Genomic DNA, 23,320 nt, shown 5'->3' with positions numbered 1-23,320 from the left:
GCAGTGAGAGAGGAAGCAGATCCTCATCAGCTCCGGCGGAGATTTGTGCCTATAGTATTGCAGTGTTCATATCATGCACAGGAGTGCATGTGCTGAATGTCGCCTGCGGTGACTGCTGTGCCTCTGTCCGTCCCGGCCTGCTCTCACTCCTCCTCTCCAAGGCCTGAATATTTGGATATCAGAGACTAAACCTGTATTGTATCCTGGCCTGCTCTGATCCCTGCTGTATGTCTCAGTCTACGCTGATCCTCCTGTCCTTCCCGGCTGTCTACTGTCTCCTATCTCCGGCTGCATAGAGCTTTCCGGTAGTAGGGTCTATGCGTGGCCAGGGATTGCGGAGCGGCTTCAGAGGGATAGTGGTGTGACCACGAGTCGAGGGGGGGTTGTTGTACTTTCTGGCACCATTATTTTATGTGAAATGTGGTCCGTTATTACTGGAGGGTGGGGGGTGGAGCAGGGGAGCTGTACAGAGCAGTGAGAGGGCCTCCATTTTACTGTATCCATTCAACTGCGACCATTTTGTGGACTAGTATAGTGTGTATAACAGTTGCATAACACACAGAGCTGTGCTCCTCACTCACTCCTGTAATTATTTTGGGGGGGCGGTGGTCTGGCTCCTAGATTTTAGAAAAATTTGTCAAGCCCTGGTCTAATGACAAGCGTCAAGATCCCGACGCCTGTCATTTTACCTACGCCGGGAGCCCGACGCCCGGCATACCGATTGAAGGTAAGCCGGGTGCGGGGGGGAGGGTTAGGTTAGGGGCTCCCGGGGGGACTTAGGGTCAGGCACCCCCACCGGGAGGGTTAGGGTTAAGTTAGGGGAAGGGGGGGTTAGGGTTAGGCACCCTCCCGGGAGGGTTAGGTTTAGGCAGCGAGGAAAGGGGGGGGGTTTAGGCACTTAGAGGGGGGTTAGGCACGAGGGAGGTTAAGGTTAAGCACCCCTAAAGGAGGGTTGGGGGGGGTTTAGGTTAGTTAGTACTTAACTTTAGTGCAGTCAGGATCTTCACTGGTGCCGGGCTTGCGGAATAGGTCCGGCGGTAATTCATACCGATCCCCTTATTATCCCTAAGCATGTACAATTATACACCTGCAACAATGATTAGGAATGTCTCAGTGCAATTTAATAACTGGAAATGTCTTGTTTGTCCTTCATGAGTGGCTGACAAAAATGATGATTCCCACAATTACTATATTGTAAGCAGATGATGCCAGTTATGTTCACTAAACAAGAGATCAGGGTTATTAATTGTGGTTCTCAAATATATATTTTGTTCAGCAAACTACATTGTTAGTATTGCAATTACAGTACACAATTGCTTTTGAAGATGTTAATTTTCCTAATATTAGGGAATATAATTGAGCAGCAAAATGAAACAGCCCATGTGATGTAGTTGCTGTGTGTGCCACTAGTTCTTGTAAATGTCCCCCAATGTGTTATTAACTTGAAATTCCCCAGTATGACTGTATTATGTGATTTGGGGATGTGAACTTAAAACCTGTAATTAAATTTGCACAATAGAGCTGTTGTGTGATCCCTGACTTGCCTGTATTCTTTTCCAGCCTGTGAGCTTCATTTTGAAAACACCAAAGTTCCCATTGAGAATGTAATTGGTGAAGTTGGAGGTGGCTTTAAAGTAAGTTTTTGTTCCTTGAGCTTAAGTTGTAACATGTTGTGATTGGTCCTTCCCCTGGCTGGTCTCCTGTCCCCTCAGCCAGGCCCTTGGCTCGGTCTCCTGTCCCCTCAGCCAGCCCCTTGGCTCGGTCTCCTGGCCCCTCAGCCAGCCCCTTGGCTCGGTCTCCTGGCCCCCTCAGCCAGCCCCTTGGCTCGGTCTCCTGGCCCCCTCAGCCAGCCCCTTGGCTCGGTCTCCTGGCCCCCTCAGCCAGCCCCTTGGCTCGGTCTCCTGGCCCCCTCAGCCAGCCCCTTGGCTCGGTCTCCTGTCCCCCTCAGCCAGCCCCTTGGCTCGGTCTCCTGTCCCCCTCAGCCAGCCCCTTGGCTCGGTCTCCTGTCCCCCTCAGCCAGCCCCTTGGCTCGGTCTCCTGTCCCCCTCAGCCAGCCCCTTGGCTCGGTCTCCTGTCCCCCTCAGCCAGCCCCTTGGCTCGGTCTCCTGTCCCCCTCAGCCAGCCCCTTGGCTCGATCTCCTGTCCCCCTCAGCCAGCCCCTTGGCTCGGTCTCCTGTCCCCCTCAGCCAGCCCCTTGGCTCGGTCTCCTGTCCCCCTCAGCCAGCCCCTTGGCTCGATCTCCTGTCTCCCTCAGCCAGCCCCTTGGCTCGATCTCCTGTCCCCCTCAGCCAGCCCCTTGGCTCGATCTCCTGTCCCCCTCAGCCAGCCCCTTGGCTCGGTCTCCTTTCCCCTCAGCCAGCCCCTTGGCTCGGTCTCCTGTCCCCTCAGCCAGCCCCTTGGCTCGGTCTCCTGTCCCCTCAGCCAGCCCCTTGGCTCGGTCTCCTGTCCCCTCAGCCAACCCCTTGGCTCGGTCTCCTGTCCCCTCAGCCAACCCCTTGGCTCGGTCTCCTGTCCCCTCAGCCAGCCCCTTGAGTCACATTAGCATGTTATTTTCTTTACAAAGAATATTTTATGAATTTCAGGTTGCAATGAATATTCTGAACAGTGGGCGCTTCAGCATGGGCAGTGCCTCGGCTGGGATGATTAAGAAGTTGATTGGTAAGTGTAAATGTGTGTTTCTTACTGCTCTCGGTTTAGGTGTATACTTTCCCTGAAATGTGGGTTAAATCTTAGAACTATATCGTTATGTAGCCCTGTCTGAGCATGGGTTTGAGCGCAGCAAAGATATGTCATTATGTCTATTGTACAGTACATATAATAATTTTTGTGTGGAAACTAGGGGCAGGGCGGCGAATGAGCTGCATGTTCCATTCAGAGTGATAGGCATTGATCAACTAAGTCAGTGCAATTTGGCCACCCAACATTTGTGATCTAGCTGCTCACTGATCAGTTTGTTTGGCACTTGTGCCTAATGGGCACATCACAGTGTATGTGGGGGTCTTAGTTCCTCACTGCACCTTTTTGATCTAAAACTGTCCTTTGATATTTAAGTATCTACTGTTCTCTGTGTGTCCTCATATTATCTATACCTGGGTAGTTCAGTGAAGTGTCACCATTTTCCTATTTCTTGTTGTATATATTAAATATACCTGTCTTGTACCTCTTCTGGCTAACCTAGAAATGACAGCGGAATATGCCTGTACACGGAAGCAGTTTAATAAGAAGCTGAGTGACTTTGAATTGATTCAGGTGAGAAGATACCTTGTGTTCTGTTGGTAGATGTCCTTGTAGTAGCACACACAAGGGGCAGATCCATAGATGTCTGCAAGTCCATTTTGTGGTCATACCTTGTCATTTTCAGCACTGTGCATGTTACGAAGCTAAGCACGCGCATCTACGGATGATTTGTAATCGTACGCATCTCAGTTGCAACTACACTTGTGTAACCTTTAGGCAGCGGGGCGTTCATGCCAATGCTATGTTTAGTAAGGAGGTGTAGTTGGATTAGTGTGCTATGCTGAGTTGCCCATATGCAGGGATCCATATGATTACATATAGGGCTGGTGTAAGTGCGCACTGATAATGAATGATGGGGACTGTGACCTAATCCCGACAGCCGGCTTCCCGACTGCTTTACCCGGCGAGAGTTAAATGACAGGTGTCTAAATCTAGACGCCTGTCATTTTACCGACGTCGGGAGACCGGCGCCCGGCATCTCAATCAAAGTGGTGCCGAGTGCGGACAGGCGCGGGGGAGTTAGGTTTAGGGCTCCCGGGGGGTACTTAGGGTTAGGCACCACCCCCGGGAGGTTAGGATTAGGCTAGAGGGAGGGTTAGGGTTAGGCACCCCCCCCCCGTTTAGGCAGCGGGGAAGGGGGGGTTAGGGTTAGGCAGTGGGGGGGGGGGTAGGGTTAGGGACCCCTAAGGGAGGGCTAGGGGGTTAAAAATAGGTTAGTGAATACTTACCTTCGACGATCGGGATTTCCTCCTCTGCCGGGATGCCGCTGTCGGGATTCCAACCCCCCTGCCCGGCGGTAAATCATGCCCATTCTGTATTTCTATAAGCAAATCCACACTATATCCACAGTCACATGTATATAATGCTCCAGTATATGCTGCGACTCTAATACTGCAGGGTAATAGCCTACAGGTTCTCACCTGACATTTCTAATCTTGTTCCCCAGGATAAATTTGCTCTCATGGCTGAGAAGGCCTATGTAATGGAGAGCATGGCTTACCTCACTGCTGGCATGATGGACAGGCCCGGGTTTCCAGACTGCTCTGTTGAAGCGGCTATGGTCAAGGTAGGAATCATGGAGGTCGTTATATAATACAGCTGTATTGTTTAGGTGTAGGGTAACGGAATTGTCTGACTTACATAATTGTCTGAAGCATTGGGCAGTCCATATATACATGTGATAGAAGAGACCAACACGTATTACGTAAAAAATTTTATTTGTACCCCTACAAGTCTCAGTTTTTACTGTGAAACCCGGATTTCTAGAGAGGTGCGGTGGCGTATCTTTTTACCATCTGGCAACGGGAAAATCAAAATGTCGCCCATTTTATGGATATGACCTCCGGCAAACTGCTAATGTACATACAAGCTAGTTCCAAATATGGGGATCTTACTTCACATAACTTGGCATTCCTACAGGCTCAGCACTATGTAGCCTCTACATCTTGTAGGTTAAAGCAGGAAGATCTATCCAGTTTACTGCATTGATTATTACAGCAACAGAATCCTTCTAGAAAAGCTATATCTATTCACTATAATCTACTACACACCACACTAGACTATGGCAAAACGAACACGGGAATAATGAAATAGTTAGGCCACTTCCTCCATCTAACGATAGATGTATTGTTAAAGTCTCTGACCGACGACTCTCGCATTATTCCAGCAATAACCTATACAGAAATGTTTTACAATTTGTACCATAAATCATATTTATCTCCTAAAAGGTGTTTTTATATAGGACTCTCAGATGACAATAGATGCCATACGTGTAAGGCCTATATGGCCGACATATCACTGTCTTTGGCAATGCCCCAAAATGAAAAAATTCTGGTTTGGCAATTTGCAGTGCGATACTTAGTGAGCCCCTTTCCGCTATCGTCAGATTGGGCTATATTTGGAATATTACCGGAAGGTTCTCTTATTCAAAAGGGCCCAAGAAAGCTATTACTAGCGGTATCAGCTGCAGCACGCAAAAGCGTGCTCCAGATGTGGACACATGATGCTCCCCCAACGATGACTCTTTTTAGGGTGAAACTGTTTTATTTTCCATATGTAATGGGTGGAAGCCTCACTTCAAAAAGAAATAAGGGTGAAACAACTCTTAGAAACTTGGGAAAGTTTTATAGATATTCCGTCCACAGACATTAAAGTACTAATTTGTAAATGCTTTTATGCAACACATTGGTTTGAAGCCCAAATAATGCTGTAGAAAGATCCGATATTTATACCTTGATGGATAAACACAATCTGTTGAAGCTCCATCATGTATGTATATTATGTTTAATCAGTCTAAGGTAACTAACTAAAATGGTAAAAAAGATGAGAAAGCTCTATTGCAATGTAAGGACAATCGTCTCAGAATTATGAGACGTGTTTATTGGATGTTATTATATTACATGTTAATTATATTTAATTCAAGAAAATGAAGACATGTTAATTTATTGCATTAATATACTGTTTTAAAGTATTGTAATGTATTACTCATCTTAATAAAGATATTAAAAAAAAAAAAAGAGAGACCAACGCCACTCAGTCTGCTGGTAATTCACCATTCTGATGGTGACAAGGACAGGAGAAAATCTGAGGCTTAGAACGCGAATGCGTATTTGTAATAGGTTATTATGTGGTCACTGAAAGCTATTTTAAACCATGTTTGATATATCTATATACAACAACACTGTTGGCTTTGAAAAGTCAAATAAACATTTATCTCTCAAGATGACTACTGATTCATTTATTTTTAAAAAAATATGGTTTATGTTTTAGATAATCTTGCAGAAGTGACCTCTTTCTAGAATGCTATAAATTGGTCTCCTGCCGCTCACTGGCGTAGAAATCAGCTGCAGGATGGCTTCTGCAAAGGAAATCAACAACATAAATAAAACAGGATCATTTCTTTAAATAGTGTGCAGTAGCTACTAGTCGGGACATGACTATTAATGCACTCAGAGAATGTAAAATTTGGGTGACGGATGAGCAATAATATCTGAGTTTAAAGTGAGGATGCACCATTTCATATTTTACAATTTTGACAACTACAATTCCAAAGGATAATTGGCAATTGATGGGGTGTATCCTCTTCTGTGTAATTGTAGTTCCAGTAATGGTGTTTTTGGTGATGGTCACAGCAAAATATTTGGTTCGATGTAGGATTGACCCAGTCTGAATCTTGCATCCATAACATGTGACTGGAGCGTAAGTTGAATCCTGGAGTTGGTGCATCATCCCCATCTATCTGTTGTATCACTGTAGGTGTTCAGCTCAGAAGGGGCATGGCAGTGTGTCAGCGAGGCACTGCAAATCCTTGGTGGTTTGGGATATATGAAGGACTACCCATATGAACGCTATCTTCGAGATAGTCGAATTCTACTTATATTTGAGGTAAGTGTTTTCAGGTTTCTTTAACCTCTTTTAAAGTCATAAAATCGCTTAAAATAATTTTGCTATGTAATTGATATGGATGTTAGATTTCTGTGACTACACAAAATCACAAGTCTGGAGGCATAGTGTGTTTTATATAGGTTACACAAATCGGAGGTGACTTCCAATGCCTGTATTGGTTTTTAGTTGGGGTGCGTTGATTCTTGTAATAATCACATTTACCTGGGAATTGTGCAGTTTGTGCCACTGAGACGAGTTTAATTGCTTGAACCACTAATGATGGGAGTGTTTGAATAGAAATGTATTAGAATACGTGCTGTGAAAGTCTTCGTATGTCGCATAACGAGATATTGATAGATTTTGCTGTGAGTCATTCTGCTTGATGACTTCTCTGTGGCTCAATCTTGCAAAGGGAGTTTTGCAGCGTTCATCTATTCTGAAAGATTATAGAAACCCTGATGCCAGCCGTCCTGTTCTTGGATCATGTTTCTGCAAGTTTGCGGAAAAAGAAAAACTCCATCTCATTAGCGTTTGTACTCTTTCAAGTTTAATTATGTTTTTAATTCAGCCATTTGTACTTTGTCAGATTGGGTTCAACTACTGTATAGCAACCTAATAGGTTTTGTCCCATCTATTAATTTTTTTTTGTTTAGGGATAAAGGGGCATATGTATCAAAGCTTGATGTGAGATAAAATTGTGAGATATATATCACCAACCAATCAGCTTCTAACTTTCATTTTGCAGGCTGAATTTAAGAAATGACAGTTTGAAGCTGATTGGTTGGTGATGTATATTTCACAATTTTATCTCACATCAAGCTTTGATACATATGTCCCATAATGTGTTATATTAAAAGTTTTATTGTTTATGAGAACCTATGAGAATTATAAATGGTTTTTTGTTTCTAGGGGACAAACGAAATCCTCCGAATGTATATTGCTCTTACAGGGATGCAGCACGCAGGAAAAATCATGACTGGCAAAATAAAGTAAGTCACTCCTCTTCTGTGTATTTATTAACAGACACCACAATAGCCTTATTATAATCGAATATTAAGACCTGTATTCACATGGTTGTCTGTTAAGGGCTGGAACATAATGACATGTATCAATAAAACAATTATTTAATTTACAACATGTATCCAGCACATGTCCATATTTAGAGGTTTAGACTCTGAACATATGTAGGAAATGATGTGCTCCAAATAAGTGTACTAATGTATTTTGGGGTCTAGGGGGCAGAGCGATTCATAGAAGAACAGAAAGCTCCGCTTTCCATTCCTCTGCTGCATACAGATTCGCCATCTCAGGTTAGTCTAAATCTGTGCTGAGAAAAGAGCAGGGAAATTGAATACTTCCCTGCTCTCTGCCAGGCACCCAGCACTAGCTCCGCACCCTCTAACGCAGTGTCCTTTGCAGCAGGTCTGACGTGACCTGCTGCTCTCAGACACCTCCGCCCCCTCTAACGCAGCACCCTTTGCAGCAGGTCTGACGTGACCTGTTGCTCTCAGATACCTCCGCCCCCTCTAATCCAGCGTTTTTGCAGCAGGTCTGACGTGACCTGCTGCTCTCAGATACCTCCGCCCCCTCTAACGCAGCATCCTTTGCAGCAGGTCTGACGTGACCTGCTGCTCTCAGACACCTCCGCCCCCTCTAATCCAACGTTTTTGCAGCAGGTCTGACGTGACCTGTTGCTCTCAGACACCTCCGCCCCCTCTAACGCAGCGTCCTTTGCAGCAGGTCTCACGTGACCTGCTGCTCTCAGACGCCGGCTCATGCGCAGTGAGAAGTAGACATATTGGACTCCGGAGATGTCTGTCTTCTCAATTTTTTTCCAGGATCTTGGAGGGGCCAGTTACCGGAGGAAGACACCGGACAGTTTACATGAATGGCTACAAAACATCACTATATATCGCTATGATGTGATGTAATATATAGTGATATTTTTCAGTAGCCACTTCATGTTGTACATGATTAGACCCCGATGAGTCGGAAGCCTCTGCTCAAGCACCAGCTCAGAAACAGCACTGTCGTCATTATTTGCTAAACTTGCATTACCCTTTATGTACACTAGATAATAATGAAAACCAGGAATCTTCTTTCCTGCAGTGGTCTGAATGGAAATGTCTATAAAAATAATGCAAGTAGATGTCCACATCTTCATATAATATAGCTGCAACACTAATGATTTAAGTACTGACAGCTGAAGGGGCCAATCAGAAGTGACCAGCTAGTGCTGCTGAGTGTCAGCATTATATAGGCATCTCATTGCAGCAGCAGCAGCCCTCCAGTATACACAAGAGATAACTGTTCATAAAAGGTGCATCTGGCAGTTGTGTAGCGATTACGTGACTAGGCCTAATCTTGCCTGACCCCATTTCACCTCTCCAGATATAAGGGGACGATATACTGTAAAAACTTATATATGGCTGTATACCTGCAGGTATTTGTGCAATACTGAGTTGTCTTAAAAAAAACAAACATGTATATTCAACCCAGATCCCCAATGTTGTACATGTTTATATTCACAGAATGTATCTGCTGCCTGATGGGCATAGCCCTCCATCCTCTGTTATCTTTTTTCCTCCCTGTTAGACAGTTTTTTTATTATGTACCATGTATTCTCTACCAGCACATTACCAGTCAGTAGTGCTTGTTTGTTCCATCTTTCTGCATGTAGCCACCTCACCAGTTATCCCACAGTGTAATGATTGTAACTTCTACCAGGGAACTGAAGAGTGGAAGTTTTTCAGTGGCCCTAGAGTTTATCGGTAGGCGACTAAGAACCAATTTTGGATCGAAGATAAATTTAGGATTAACGGGACGTGCTGGAGTTGTGCACCCCAGTCTTGAAGTGAGTATTTGGAATTAATGAGTCCTGTCTCAGGATAAAACTGCACAAAACAAGTGTTGTATTTAATAGTAATTACAATGTTCTCTGTCATCAGTTTATTTCTGCTTTTTGGTGATTTACTAAAAACCCTCTGGATTATATAGCCTGTTAATAATGGTGATGCAGTTTAAGGTCACTTGGGTTTGAACCATTTCTAAATTCACAGGAATCTGCAAAGAAGCTGGAAGATAGTACATATAACTTTGGCAACGCAGTGGAAAGTCTGCTGTACAGGTTTGGAAAGGTATGTAAACCGTTCTGGTTCCATTTTTTCTATCCCAAGTGCTGTCATTAGCTGCTTCATTTAATTTACATTAAGATGGAATGAGTGATATAATTTTGGTAGTTTTTCTTTTGTTTTACAATATTGTGCAGTTTCTTTGTATGGTGCTGACATGGTGTAGAATTTGGATAATAGAGCACCACCCATCAGTCAGAGTCCCTCTTTATATAGAAGTGATAGAAGAAAACTGGAGCGTTTAATGTGGTTTCCAGTTCTGCTTAGTCTTCCTGTAAAGATGAAGCTTTAGTCAGTGATCCCAGACTGTCTCCTCTTTACAGACCATCGTGGATGAGCAGCTTGCACTAAAAAGAGTGGCGGATATTCTTATTAATCTGTACGCCATGACAGCGGTGATCTCCAGGGCGAGTCGCTCTATCAGCATTGGCCTTCGCAACCATGATGATGAAGTAAGCACAAACAATGTCATTTTAGATCCTTGGACACAAAGGGGGATGTTCAATTAACCCCGATAATTTTTCGGGGGCGAAATACTGGACTTTCCCCCGTTTTTAAGTTTCTGGAAATTCAATTACAGACCGATTTTGTCCCCCTGAAAAATTATTTGTTTTCGGGCAAATTGGATTATGAATAGTGTGAAATTGGTACTGTTGTTTGTTATCTTCCTAAATGGGTCGGGGCACTGGGAAGGAATTAATGGAACTAAGGGGGAGTGGACCAGAAAAGTTTGGGAACCACTGTTCTAATGCAAATACCAACATTTATTTTTTTTGTAATACTGTGCACACTGATTGCAGACTACAGACTGAGGGCCTGATTCAGAGCCGGACGCAATTAGCGCTCGCTCGTCCAGAAAATAGGGGTGGCTATTCAAATGAATCGTTCGCTGTTTGTGGTCTGTTCACGCCTCTAGGTCTGAACGAGCGTACAAAACTTGCGGTCGTTTTTTGGGAAACTGTGCCCCCTGGCCGCTCGCATCCTACGTCATGTCCGCTATTTATTAGATTAATCGAGTACATCGAACAGGGTATGAGCTGCTCGCTATTCTTGTGGTTGGTTTTTGCTACCACAATTTTGCGAGCAGTTCTGGCTTAAAAAAAACCCAGTGACGTGGTCAATGACGCTGCTGTTTTAATTATGCACACCCATAAAACGCCCGTTTTGACCTTTAAGCACGCCTGCGATCGGATCTCCACTCCCCGTTTTCAAGCCCCTTCCCCTGTTACCACCCACATACGCCTCATTCTGTCACTCAAAATAGCAGGCATTCGGTAGGGTGCTGGCATAGGCAAATGCATACACACTTGCCGATGCCAGGAGCAACAGCAGGGGCCATGCTGCATGCTAATACAATTAGGTAAACAATACATAGTAATATCTTATTAATAAATCATAAATACTATAATTTCCCTCTCATCTATTGAGCAATATCTGTTTGATAATTGTAGAAGTTCTGTCCTGCTTCCTTAATGCGTGCTCAGTGGAGCAAGGGCACATGTCCCAATGGCTCCCACTGTGAGGGAGACTGGACAGACTTAGGAAAGGAGGACTGGCCACCGAGATAAGTATGGGAGCGGGTGAGGTGCGTGTGTATGCATACACACCTATGCCTGGTTACCTCAATTTGCCCCTCGCTATCTGCTGCTACACCACTGTCTCTGTTGCTCTCCTGCTTGCATACCCATACTTAACCCGTTCTCCATGCTCTGCTGGGTCTTCCTCCTCTCTGGCAAGGATCCTAGCAATGGGAAGCTTTGGACTGCGGTGCTCGCCCCAACTCCCACTGGTCATGTTTGTAGAAAACTGGACAGACCTTACAAAATTATAAAATAGATATATCTATATAATAAGTGACAAAGTGTATGTGTGTCTGTTTGTCCTTTATGCACGGCCACAGTTTTTGCTCCACCAAATTTGGCATGGTGGTGTAGGTTGACCAGGATTAGGGTTTTGGCTATGTTTGAAGCTCATCGGGGACATGCAGGCCTACATGGTGCCCTGGAGTCTCTGATTTTACATTTTGGTTTAAGCAAGTTCACTCCGGATGTCTTCCAGTGCCTAAACCTGCACTGATCTGAAGGCACAAGCTGATCTGTACCAGTGGGGGGCAGGCAGAGCTCCAACGGAAGAGCAGTGAGTCGGAGGATCAATTGTCATACTGCACCTGCACTGACAGTTACTAATTTCTTCCAAGCACATTTTCATATGCCATGGTCTCCAATGTTGGTCTGCAATTTAAAAACATGGAGGCTTCAGATGTACTTCAAATTCCATTCTTCAACCCAGGCAAAGCTGGGTATCCCAGCTAGTTTCTCCTATAAAAATGAGCACACACCTCAACAAGTACTAAGGGCTTGATCCAATTAGTTGCGAAGGGAGCGAGTTGCAACGGTATAGAAACGCCGGCAACGGCACAGCAATTCGCGGCCAAATCTCACCTCGGACTCACACTTATTTGTACGCAGTTCTGTGCGGCTGTGAACAAAAATGTACGAGTCTGGCGGTACCGTAAGTGCGACATACAGCCACATTTACTCGCGCTGTGAGTAACCAGCATCCAATTAGATCAAGCTCTAATGCTGGGTACACATAGACTATCCTGGATCAGGGCCGAAGAGACGACTGATGTAACGATACATAGGTCGCCCATACACACAGAACGATAGTTAGCGACCACCCAATATATTGTTCAGTGGCTGTATCCAGGAACATGCCGTCAGCCGCCGGATTGTCACATCTACTCTGCAGAACAGCAGATGTGACGACGACACTGACGACCCGGTGGAGTGCAGCGCGCAATCGTGGGTACACATTAGATAGTGTATATATCATTCCGATCCACGTCAAAATGATAAATCAAATGATATATCTTCTAATGTGTGCCCTGCTTTAATGTAATTTACATGTATCACACTCACCTTTCCAGGTAGGAATTGAAAAATCAGCACTTTTAGGGGTAAATTTACTAAGAATCGAGAATGGATGAGAGAGGTGAGTCCCCAACTCTCCAGGGATCCCTGGCCTGGGCAAACTAGCGGTAAGAAGTGATGCTGCTGCTGGGGGCCCGGTGAAAGGGTTCCCCTGGCTGTGGCATCAGCCCCCCGCTAGAAAGGGTCCAGTGCTGGTTTTAATTATAGGGGGACCCCTACACAATTTTTTTTCCCTCTATAATTAAAACCAGGACTGGCCCTGCAGCCTGGTGCTGGCACCTAAATTACGGTGAAACCCTACTCGTTTTGTTCCCCGTAATTTTAGGTACCAGGACTGGCTGCAAGTCCGGGGATGGTTAGGCTTTTGGGGGGTGACCCTATGTAATTTTTTTTTTTTTTTTTTTGAATATACCATATTTAAACTATTTACAGGCGGAAACATACACAAATCACAATGATCACCCGAGATTGTCATCTCGATTCTTGGTAAATTTGCAAGCTGTATCTTTTAGGTGAAAAGTACTTCTGAGTTTGCCTGATGGTGATAAGATTCTAGTTTGCTATCTCACCCGAGTTTTACAAGTGAGAAGAGAGAAATCTATCTAACTCACCTGACTTTGCCTTTAGTCAGTTTGCGAGTTGAAAAACATGCCTAAACTCTCCTGAGATTGGCATCTTGACCATTCTGGATTCTCAGTAAATTTACCCCTTATTATTGCAGAAAGTGAAAAAGTCTTAGGAATTGCTGTATTAAGCCTCTAAAGCAGTGGAGAAATTGCCCCTAGCAACCGATCAGCTTGGCTAGCATTTATGGACCTATAGAGATAGAGAGGTCCCCACCTCCCTTAAATAATGTTCACATTTTTGATTTAGGTCTGTGCTTGGTATGTGTATTGGTGTGAATTGATAGTGGGCGTCCCTCACTCTCGGTAAGTGTTAGCCAATGCAGTGCTCCGTAGGTCACAGTTAGTGGCGATCTCGGATCTGTCTATATCCACACAGCGTGGATGAGTCTGTTTAAAAGTCACAGTGAGGCCTCACCTCTGTCCAGGGTCCGTGTCCTGTCCGGTCTTCGGGTCAACTATTTTAAGACTCACCTCCCGGCCAGCGTATGCTTGCTGCTTCCTGGTGTGGTCTCCGCAGTGTGCACGACTTCCGGGTGCTGCGTCATCCACTTTCCGAACTCGCGAGAGGTTGCGTCAGGCTGGAGAGGGTTCCGAGGTGTTCCTGCGCGCTCAATTCTGCTGCGTGCCTTACGGCGAGGAGTCTCGTTGTTAGCGGTGTCTTCTTGGTGTTCTGAAATAGGTGTGTGGCAACAATCTCCTACGCGTGTCGGCCTCTCAGGCTTTCCTCGGGGAGTATATGGTGGCCATCTTTGTTGAGGGTATATCAGTCTTTTCTGTGTGACGTCATCCTACACTGCTATTGGCTTATGGTGATTATGGTAACTACTTATGTGGAGAGGTGTGTCTTTGGTTGATTGTGACACTGCATTCAGAAATTGGTGCAGCATGTCATTTTACTTATATATAACAATGGCTTAACACGCCCACTATCTGTTCACACCTATACCCTGGACATATCGGGTTTACCCATCTCTATACAATACTCTGGCCAGACCCCTCCCCCTATATATATCATTGTACACTTATTTGTTTGTCTTCCCATATCCCAGCACCCCTCCCCACATTTATTTGATACATTCCCCCCCCCCAAATATGTAACTAGAGTACAACAATCCTAGAGCACTGTGACTCAAAATAAAGGATTTGTATACACATTTATCATATTTCTTCATTTCTCTTTACCACCCATTACCACCATACCACTTCACATACCAAGCGCAGACCTAAATCAAAAATGTGAACATTAGCTAGCATTTATAAAGTACATTCTATAAAATGATCGCTAGAAGCTGATTGGTTGCTAAGGGCAACATCTCTACCTCTCCACTGTTTAGAAGGTTTGATAAATCTCCCCCTTAATTGTCAAAACCAGGACATCTGAGACACTGAGCCCAACATTTGTTTCTCTCCTACATTATGAATTTCCTCAGGGGCTATATGTAATACAAATAGCCAACCTGTTAATTTTTCTAATATAGTCGTTATGTTAATGAATTAAGTGCTATCATTACTATCATATGGTGCAGAGAACCAAACAGAGGTGACTAGATAATCCTCATCATCAAGTATATTTCTACCAGCCTTCCAGCATCTCCTGTCGTGACCGTTATACCCGCATCCAGGTCTAACTTTGTCACCATTATGTGTACACTCCCTTTCTGTACTCTGAGCTTGCCCACCCTACCATCTTCTGTATCACTTCTTCAGGTATATCAACTCGTAAGATGAAGATGCACAAAAAATGTGATGTTGTATTTTGAGTACATATTTTATTTTCTAGTGCACAGCACATAAATGTGTGTCTTAAACAAAAATGAGCCTCAGTATGTAAATAACTGCAGTACATACCACTGCACGAGGCACAAATAGGCATAGATATATCCGGTTAGTTGCATTTTTGGATTTTACACAGACATGACTAGATATGAAAAATATTTTTTCTGATGACCTGCTGGATACACACCTGTCGATATATAGGTCATTCAATCGACAAGCAATGTATCGTGAGTGCATCGGTGGGAGTGTACACCCAATGTCTGTGACAGCTGTTGTTCACAGACATATCAGGCCAGCCCTGCATCACAGCCTATGCCGATATATGCAAAAGATATATCCGTGCATCTGCATGTGTACGCGTGAGCTGCTGACCGCCTGTACACTTGATGCAGGGATCCCCGACACTGACATCTCAACAGGGCAGACAAATTTAAATGTCCACCCAGTTCTGATGTCATCCTACACACATTGAGTGGCTGATTGGTAAGTGTGTATAGCTTACCAATCGGCTGCTCGGATTGCGGATAGTACTGCTGACTGATCCGACATCCTAGTAGTGAATAAATATTAAGCCACTATCCTGACTCTCTGAAAATAATTTTTACTCTGCAAAATGTATAGACTTTAAAAATGCACTTAAACACTGTTTTCAATGCAAAATAACTTCTGCCAATAAATTTAAGTGATTCTCTAATGGATATGTTTCATATTGTAATTTTCTTCCTTCTATTACAACTGTTATCCTGAAATATTCAGTCAGTGCAACTGTTGCTTTGCATAACAAACTCCTGGATTCTGTAAGTTATTCTATCAAAAAAGAGCTCCTCTTGTGTGTCTGACAGCAAGAAAAAGGTACAAGATAATGTGGGTGATAAAACGACAATTCATTCACTATTTGACATGCAGGCTAATCTGTTATTCTCATTGTTCTAGGTGCTGCTAGCAAACCTGTTCTGCTCCCAGGCATACTTCAATAACGCCTACATGATGGCTCAGCTGGGAAAACGTAAGCAAAATCAGACAGACAATGATATGTAATGAGAGATCTTTATATACACAGCACAAGAGGGGAAAAAGGCATTTGATATCATGCTCTCAGACAGACCGGTTTCTGTTTTAGCTTTAGTGACATATTTCATGAAAGAATGCTAAGCAACATGGTTTGTTTGCGTTTTTTTTACTATTTTTTTTTTTGCTTAATAAAATAAATCTATATATATTTATATAGTACACTGAAGTGCCAAAAGTCATGGGATAGATGCCAAGTATCGTGTAGGGCCACTTCTAGCCTGGCAAAGTGCAGCGTCTCAACATGACATGGATTCCACAAGTGGATGGAAGAACCTCTGGACAGATGTTGACCTATGGTGTCTGGATAGCTTCCCACAGCTCCCTGATATTTGTAGGTGCAGGATCTTGGTTGTGAATGGACCTCTCCACCACGTCCCATAAATGCTCGATTGGATTCATGTTGGAGGAACGTGATGGCCACACCATTCTTCGGAACTCACCAGAATGCTCCGATTCTGAACAACTTGGGACTGATGTCATGGTGCGTTATCCCTTTGGAATGTTCCATCATTGTGGGGATACATGAAATTTGCTGCAAATGGTCATCAAGCAAAGCAACATAGTGTTTAGCTATGTCGTGTTCATGACGCAATGATACATGCCACGTGAACACACCCCACACCGTTATGGAATTTACACCATCCTGCACGGTGCCTTGTTGAAAACGGATCCATGGCCTCATGGGGTCTGCGCCACAACCAAACCCTATCATCAGCCCAAAATAACTGCACCCATGACCCATCGGACCACGCCACATGTTGCCAGTTTCTCCACCGTCCAATTAGTGATGTCACAAGCCCAGGTAAGGTCCAATGTCGTAGTGTTAACAGGGACACTCTGGTGGGTCTTCTCCCATATACCATGGAAGCTAAAGAACGCTTAACTGACCCACTGGATATGTGCCTGGTACCTTCTACATTGAATATGGATGTGATTTTGAACCAGTGCCGCTTGTCTGTTACCACAGACAATTCTGGCCAGATGCCGCTGGTCACGATCATTAAGCACCCGTGTTCGGCCACTGCACTATCCACGGTGTTTGGTAATGCCATGAGGTATTTCCGGTACATGTGACACCGTAGATCGAAGAATGTTGATTGTCCGCACATCTTTCGAATGGAATATCCCATCCTTTCGGGCACCCACTATCCTGCCCTGTTCGAACTCCAATAATTCACGTTGTCTTGCCATGAGCTGTCTAGCCGGTGTTCAGACTGACTCGCGAGATGTCAGAATAAAACTGATGCAGGTCTGGGCATTTCCATGACATTGCAGTTCGGTGACGCCACCTACCATTACCTTTACATACTGCTATACCATGACTTTTGCCACTTCAGAGTGTGTGTGTGTGTGTGTGTGTGTGTGTGTGTGTGTGTGTAAAAGGCAGGGTTCTCCATCTACGCAATAGTAGTGGTATAACTTTCCTGTTAGACACCCCTCTATATCATACAAAGGTCCTACATCCCAGCTTGTTCTATTGGGACCCAGTTGGTGATTCCAGACAATGCAGACTGTTGAGTGCCTTACTTCTAGCCTGCATAGTACCCATTTCCACGTGTGTGTGTGTGTGTGGTTTGGTAAATGTAGGGGGATACGTTCAGTATCCCAGCACAGGGGATGCAGGCGCTTCGAATCCCGACATCTGTCAGAATCCCGGGGGCGGCACCCCGAAGGAAAGTAGCAGGATTGGGGGGAGGGATAGGGTTAGACTTGAAGGGGGGGAGGTTTAGGTTGTGGTATCCTAACCCTGTCGGGATTCTGACTGCCGGGAACCCGAGCGCCGTACCCACCCCAAGTGTAGAAGTGTCTCTCCTCTATGTACTCTCTCCTCCCACCCTGTGAAACACACCTTATGAACCTAGAATGATGTTTTATACGTATAACTTCTTATCGTGTATTACACTTTCCAGAGTTATGTACAAGTATAATAGCAGCCAGTATTATCCAAAGACTGGCATTTTTCCTGGTACATTGTGTATGGTTAAATCCGCTTTTTGATGTCTTGTCCGCCATTAGCAGCCACTGTGCAGTAATAGAAATGAAGGCTTCCTATGACCAGTCCAATCGGTGATATAAATCTTGTCCTGCTGACCAAACTCTGTCTAAAATATGACTTTTGTTTTTTCACTTAGATTGTCCTGAAAATCAGGATGACAGTATTCGGAAAATAGCAAAACATGTGCTAGAGAACCGTGCCTACACGTGTTCCCACCCGCTGGACAGGACCTTCTGAAAACCGAGCCAACATTAGAGTGGAATGCTAAAAGAGGACTGCACAGCTTTATTCTTAAGAGCTAACAATTCCAGCCTGGTTTGTCGCTAGAATTTATTAATAAACTTTGTAAAGTTGGTTATTAGGCCACATTACTTTTTTTATTGTTGTAATACCATAATTGTTATAAATAAATAATGAACAAAAGTTGTTTCATTAAATCCTGTTTGTTTAAACCAAGAGCTTGATATTGCATTCACACTACTGTATAAATAAACTATTACACTGTACAACAAAGAAATACTTTTTAATTTGTTTATTTTCTAAAAGTAGTCCTACTTTACTAATTTGAGTTCAAGAAAATCAAATGTTTTTATTAGCTCTAGTTAGTGAGCTACACTGCTTACGCTATATGTACTTCAGTAACAATCATATTGAAAAGCAATTTTAAAATCTGATATTTTCTTAATACAACATAAATAAAAGTTGTTTCAATAAAAATAAATTGCAAATAAGAACACAAAACACACAGCATCTGAAAGTACTGTCTCAAATAGTGGCCTATTCATGAGTGCGCTTTCTCTTTGCTTGTCGCTTGTACTGTAATTCCCTTCTGGGGCGTCTCTTGTCATAGTCCAACAGTAGTCAGCAAGCATAGAAGCGTTACACCTGCCCTGATATCTTCCTTCCATTGCTGACATGTCTTGGTGGAATCGCTCATTCGTGCTCATCACTCAGTGCACCGCAGTTGTCAGGGAAGAAGTCCAGATGAGAGTCAAGAAACTGGATTCTGAGTGACATATTGCAGCCTAACTAATACTTTTCTAGAAGATTGTTCACAATCTCAACATCGCTTACAGCTCTTCTGTAACCCAAGAAGCCATGCACAGCACCTTCCCAAGCTACTTTCTCATTATCTTGTAGGACCCGATCAAATGTTTTTTCAAGAAGTTGACGCAGACCAACAAAGACTCTTACCTTAACTTGAGCATTACTCAGAAATTTAATTTTATTCTCTCAAGTACTTTAAAGCTTCTCCATCTTTGTTCATACTGCCCCCCCCCCTTCCCTTCCTCACCAAGTTCTTCATAAGTCTGAGTTTGATGCGTAAAGAGGGCATAATGATTTGGTTCAATTAACCAGAGGATTGTGTTGGACGTTTTTTCCCAGTCCTACAATAACTCCGCATTCCTGAGATCAGGTTTGCTAACCTACGTATATATTCCCTAGTACTTAACAAAACACCTCTACATCATAATAAATGGGCTATATCTCAGAACCTATTCGTTCTCCGCATGCTGAAATCAATTAGAAGTATCTAGTTTCATGTCGGAAACATTTTAATTGTCGCGCAATGTTAACAAAAGAGATCCGTCATCAACGAGTCACACATTGTTCAAGGATCTCTATTGTTTTCCCTGTACTTAATTGTGATATCACATCTTGCTAGTACAGATTGTACATCTCATACACTGTTGCTCAAGTTGCAGCAAATAGGCCCCCTCGGCAAGCCAGGTCCCGTACAAGACGACTACCACGACCAGGAGTCTTTTTTTTTTTTTGTACATGTTTCAGATGAAAATTCATCTTAGTGGCAAGGTATGTGAGGATCTGTACCTTAGTATGTTAATGTGTGTTGGTTGCCATTTGTATATGTAACATATCTAATCCTCCATTTGTCTGCCATGTTGTGTCAGAAGTATTGGACAGCCCAGTGAGTTTCTTTTCTTTAGAAAAGACTGTTAATGGTTAATGTGGGTCAGAGTCAGGATGCGCACCTGATGTAGTGTGCCAAACGGGGAGGACAGGTGACAGACCCCTGATAAGCAGGTACTGTCTGTCTCGAGAGTTCTCTAAATGTCGCCATCTTGACGAATTTGAGTTAAAACAAGATCTCTCCCTGCTAGCACTGACTAGGGGTTACGACTTTTATTATTGTCTGGGATTGTGCCAGTGATTGGATATTTGAGGCATGCAAAAGCGAGAAGACTTTGGGCTTTGTCTCTACCCTGGTGGTAGGGGAACAGGTAGCAGGAAACCATTGCTCCAAGGGACTCTCAGTATAGCTCTGTTGGGAAGGGGTGTAGTAAACGCTTTGTGACAGATTAAATTAGACGCAAGCAGTTGCCAGAGCTGCTTCTAGAGTCTTCGCTGGATATGTACTGTATCTTGCTGACTTTCTGCTTGCATCCTATGGAGATCTGAGCAGAAATCCACTAGTGTAATTGGCCGTAAGGCATCTAATTGAATCTGTCCTTCGTGCGGGGAACATTACTGCTGATTGTTACTTTTAAGTGTTTTACCTGGTATGTGTAATTTTATTGCCAATAAAATTCAGTATGCTCCTGTTTATGTATTCCAAACCCATAGAGGCTTTGGGCGTCTCGGATCGCAGATGCCATTTGGCTGAGTGGTAAAATAGCTAACAGTTACCCGCTAGAGTCACACTCAGGTTGACAGCCATCTTTGTTGTGGAATGAAAAAGGAAAGTTTAGCCAGGTGCTTAATTAACAAGAGAAATGCACAGCGCTAAATAATGGAAGTTTACAGGTAGGATCGCAGCAATAACAGAGGATATGTCAACCTCACAAAAACTGCAAGAAAAGATAAATGAATTGCGCTGAAGATACCCTTGTCGGGACATAGAAAGCAACACTATTATAAACAATAATTTATTCTATTTATTAAATACATAAATATAAATACATAAAAAAGAAACCACATGTATCTAAGCCAACATAGACATTATCTAAATAGACATAAAAACACTTATTTATATAGTAAATAAGTGTTTTTTTGGCTATCTTAATTTTTAATATATACTCTTTTTAAAATAATAGGGTATAAGACTTCTCTATCCAAAAATACTCTGACAGTCACCCCTTAACATTGATAACCATTGTAAACATATTTATTTTTAAAATATATGGCAAAATTAGTACTTCAGTGGTGAGATTATTTAAGTAAGTGTTCCTCTTAAATGAGTGTATTGGCAGGTTCAATGTGAGTCATTAGAAAAAAGTCCACCTGATGAAGTCCTCTCTATTTATTCAGAGATAATACTCATTATATGTCCTTTCCAAAACCGCTATTATTGTCAGGTACATGTGGCAGACAAATTCCCCCATAAAAACACATACAGGGGTCAATCATAATGGGTGCGAATTGCGAGTTGCTATTTTCACTTTGAATTCGCATAGCAAATTCATTTTGCAATCCAATTAGCCACTTGCATTGAATCCATCAGACTGAATTCGCAACTTTCCACTCGCACCTCCCTGAGAGATGGAAGTGAAAATCTTTATTTTAAGGTTAAAATGGGATACTGTGCATTTGGAAGTTTCCAATTATCTTAATTAGTCCAATAATTACATGTCATTTTTTGGGGTAAAAAAAAGTCCTCCGAATTACCCCAAATTCAACTTTATCATTAGTTTAGGGTCCCCAAGTTTAATTACAATATTTTTTTACCTGAAAAATAAATGTTTTTTTTTTACAATTTTTCAAGGTGCCCTCAAAGTACCCCAAAATCACCCTTTTTCCTATTTTTTGCACTTTTCGTTTAATTCGTTTGAATTTAAACGAAAAAAAAAAAATTAAAATCATTTTCTTGCATTTAACCCCCCCAAAATCAGCCATTTGACACCAGTTAAAAACTTACATTACCTTCCTAATGCCCACAAACAGCCTTCTATACAGTCCTGCTAACGAAATTATCCATTTTGGGGGGTCCAGGATGGTCTCCCCACATTTTTGTGTATTTCTCACAAATCTCATTTGGCAGTCAATTCGCGCCCCTCCGCTGTGAGTAGTGCGAATAGAGATCTTTAATTGGATTGGATAATTCTCGGGAGCGCACTTCACTGCGAAGTGTGCTAGTTTCAAGAAACAAACTCGCAATTCGCACCTAATAGGATTGACCCCGTAGTCGCCAAATGGTGTAAAAAAACTGTTTGGTATCCATTAACAAGTGTGCATTCATTCAGGATGTCAATAACATCACTAAACAATGTTAGTTTTTGGGTGGCCAATTGTCCCAATGCAGATCACACCAAGTACATAATAACAATTTTATGCTGCTACAATTTAGCAAACTAACATTGTATTATTTTCTACTGATAGCACAAACGCCTTCGATGAGACAGTTAAATTGATCAGTTATCATATATAATTGTCATCCCACAAGCATTTGCACGGAGGCATTCCATTATCACCATGATTTATAAATCTATATACGGTCACAGAAAAACAACCGAATCTGACGCTGATGTGCGCATACATATTGATCCAGTCTTCAGACACAGCTCTATAAGTGTGTGCTGTTTGATAGGGCTCAGGTTTGAAAATAGCATAAAGATGCAAAGTTTCTCCATCTTTGTTCACCCATCCCCCCCACCAAGTTCTTCATAAGTCTGAGTTTGATGTGTAAAGGTGGCTTAATAATTTGCTTCAATCAATCAGAGGACTGTGTTCTCTAGATGGCAAAATTCCCTAGTATTTAACAAAACACCTCTACATCATCATAAATGGGCTATATCTCAGAACCGAGAGTCCTATTCGTTCTCCGCATGCTGAGATCAATTAGAAGTATCTAGTTTCATGTCGGAAACATTTCAATTGTTGCGCAATATCATCAAAAGATATGTCATCGAGTCACACATTGCTCAAGGAGCTCTATCGTTTTCCCTGTACTTAATTGTGATATCACATCTTGCCAGCACAGATGTGTACATCTCATAGACTGTTGCTCAAGTGGCAGCAAATAGGCCCCCTCCGCACCCCAGGTCCCGTACAGGACTACTACGAACAGGAATCTTTTTTTTTTCTGTAACTTTTTTGAGATGAAAATTCATCTTAGTGGCAAGGTATATGAGGACACATCTGTACCTTAGTATGTTAATGTGTGTTGGTTGCCATTTGTATATGTAACATATCTATGGCTTGTTCACA

The 23,320-nt window shown here is 43.1% G+C and overlaps 1 protein-coding gene across 1 annotated transcript in view; it reads left to right on the top strand.

Annotated features, from left to right (window-relative positions):
• ACAD9 (acyl-CoA dehydrogenase family member 9) overlaps positions 1-18,655 on the top strand; it is an 81,003-nt gene extending 62,348 nt beyond the window's left edge. Inside the window, exons 8-18 of the mRNA XM_088482488.1 lie at positions 1,561-1,634; positions 2,583-2,658; positions 3,179-3,249; positions 4,184-4,303; positions 6,493-6,621; positions 7,531-7,610; positions 9,349-9,475; positions 9,681-9,758; positions 10,076-10,204; positions 16,021-16,093; positions 18,291-18,655. Of these exons, the coding sequence (XP_088338614.1) occupies positions 1,561-1,634; positions 2,583-2,658; positions 3,179-3,249; positions 4,184-4,303; positions 6,493-6,621; positions 7,531-7,610; positions 9,349-9,475; positions 9,681-9,758; positions 10,076-10,204; positions 16,021-16,093; positions 18,291-18,391 (1,058 nt within the window). The 3' untranslated portion in view covers positions 18,392-18,655. The remainder of the gene's footprint in view (positions 1-1,560; positions 1,635-2,582; positions 2,659-3,178; positions 3,250-4,183; positions 4,304-6,492; positions 6,622-7,530; positions 7,611-9,348; positions 9,476-9,680; positions 9,759-10,075; positions 10,205-16,020; positions 16,094-18,290) is intronic.
• Positions 18,656-23,320: the final 4,665 nt, after the last annotated feature.

The sequence above is a fragment of the Taudactylus pleione genome, unplaced genomic scaffold (genome assembly GCF_031769625.1).
Source record: "Taudactylus pleione unplaced genomic scaffold, aTauple2 ptg000289l, whole genome shotgun sequence".
Taxonomy (NCBI): Eukaryota; Metazoa; Chordata; class Amphibia; order Anura; family Myobatrachidae; genus Taudactylus; species Taudactylus pleione.
Note: the sequence above shows the minus strand (reverse complement) of the source record. Positions and strands in the feature narration are given on the sequence as shown.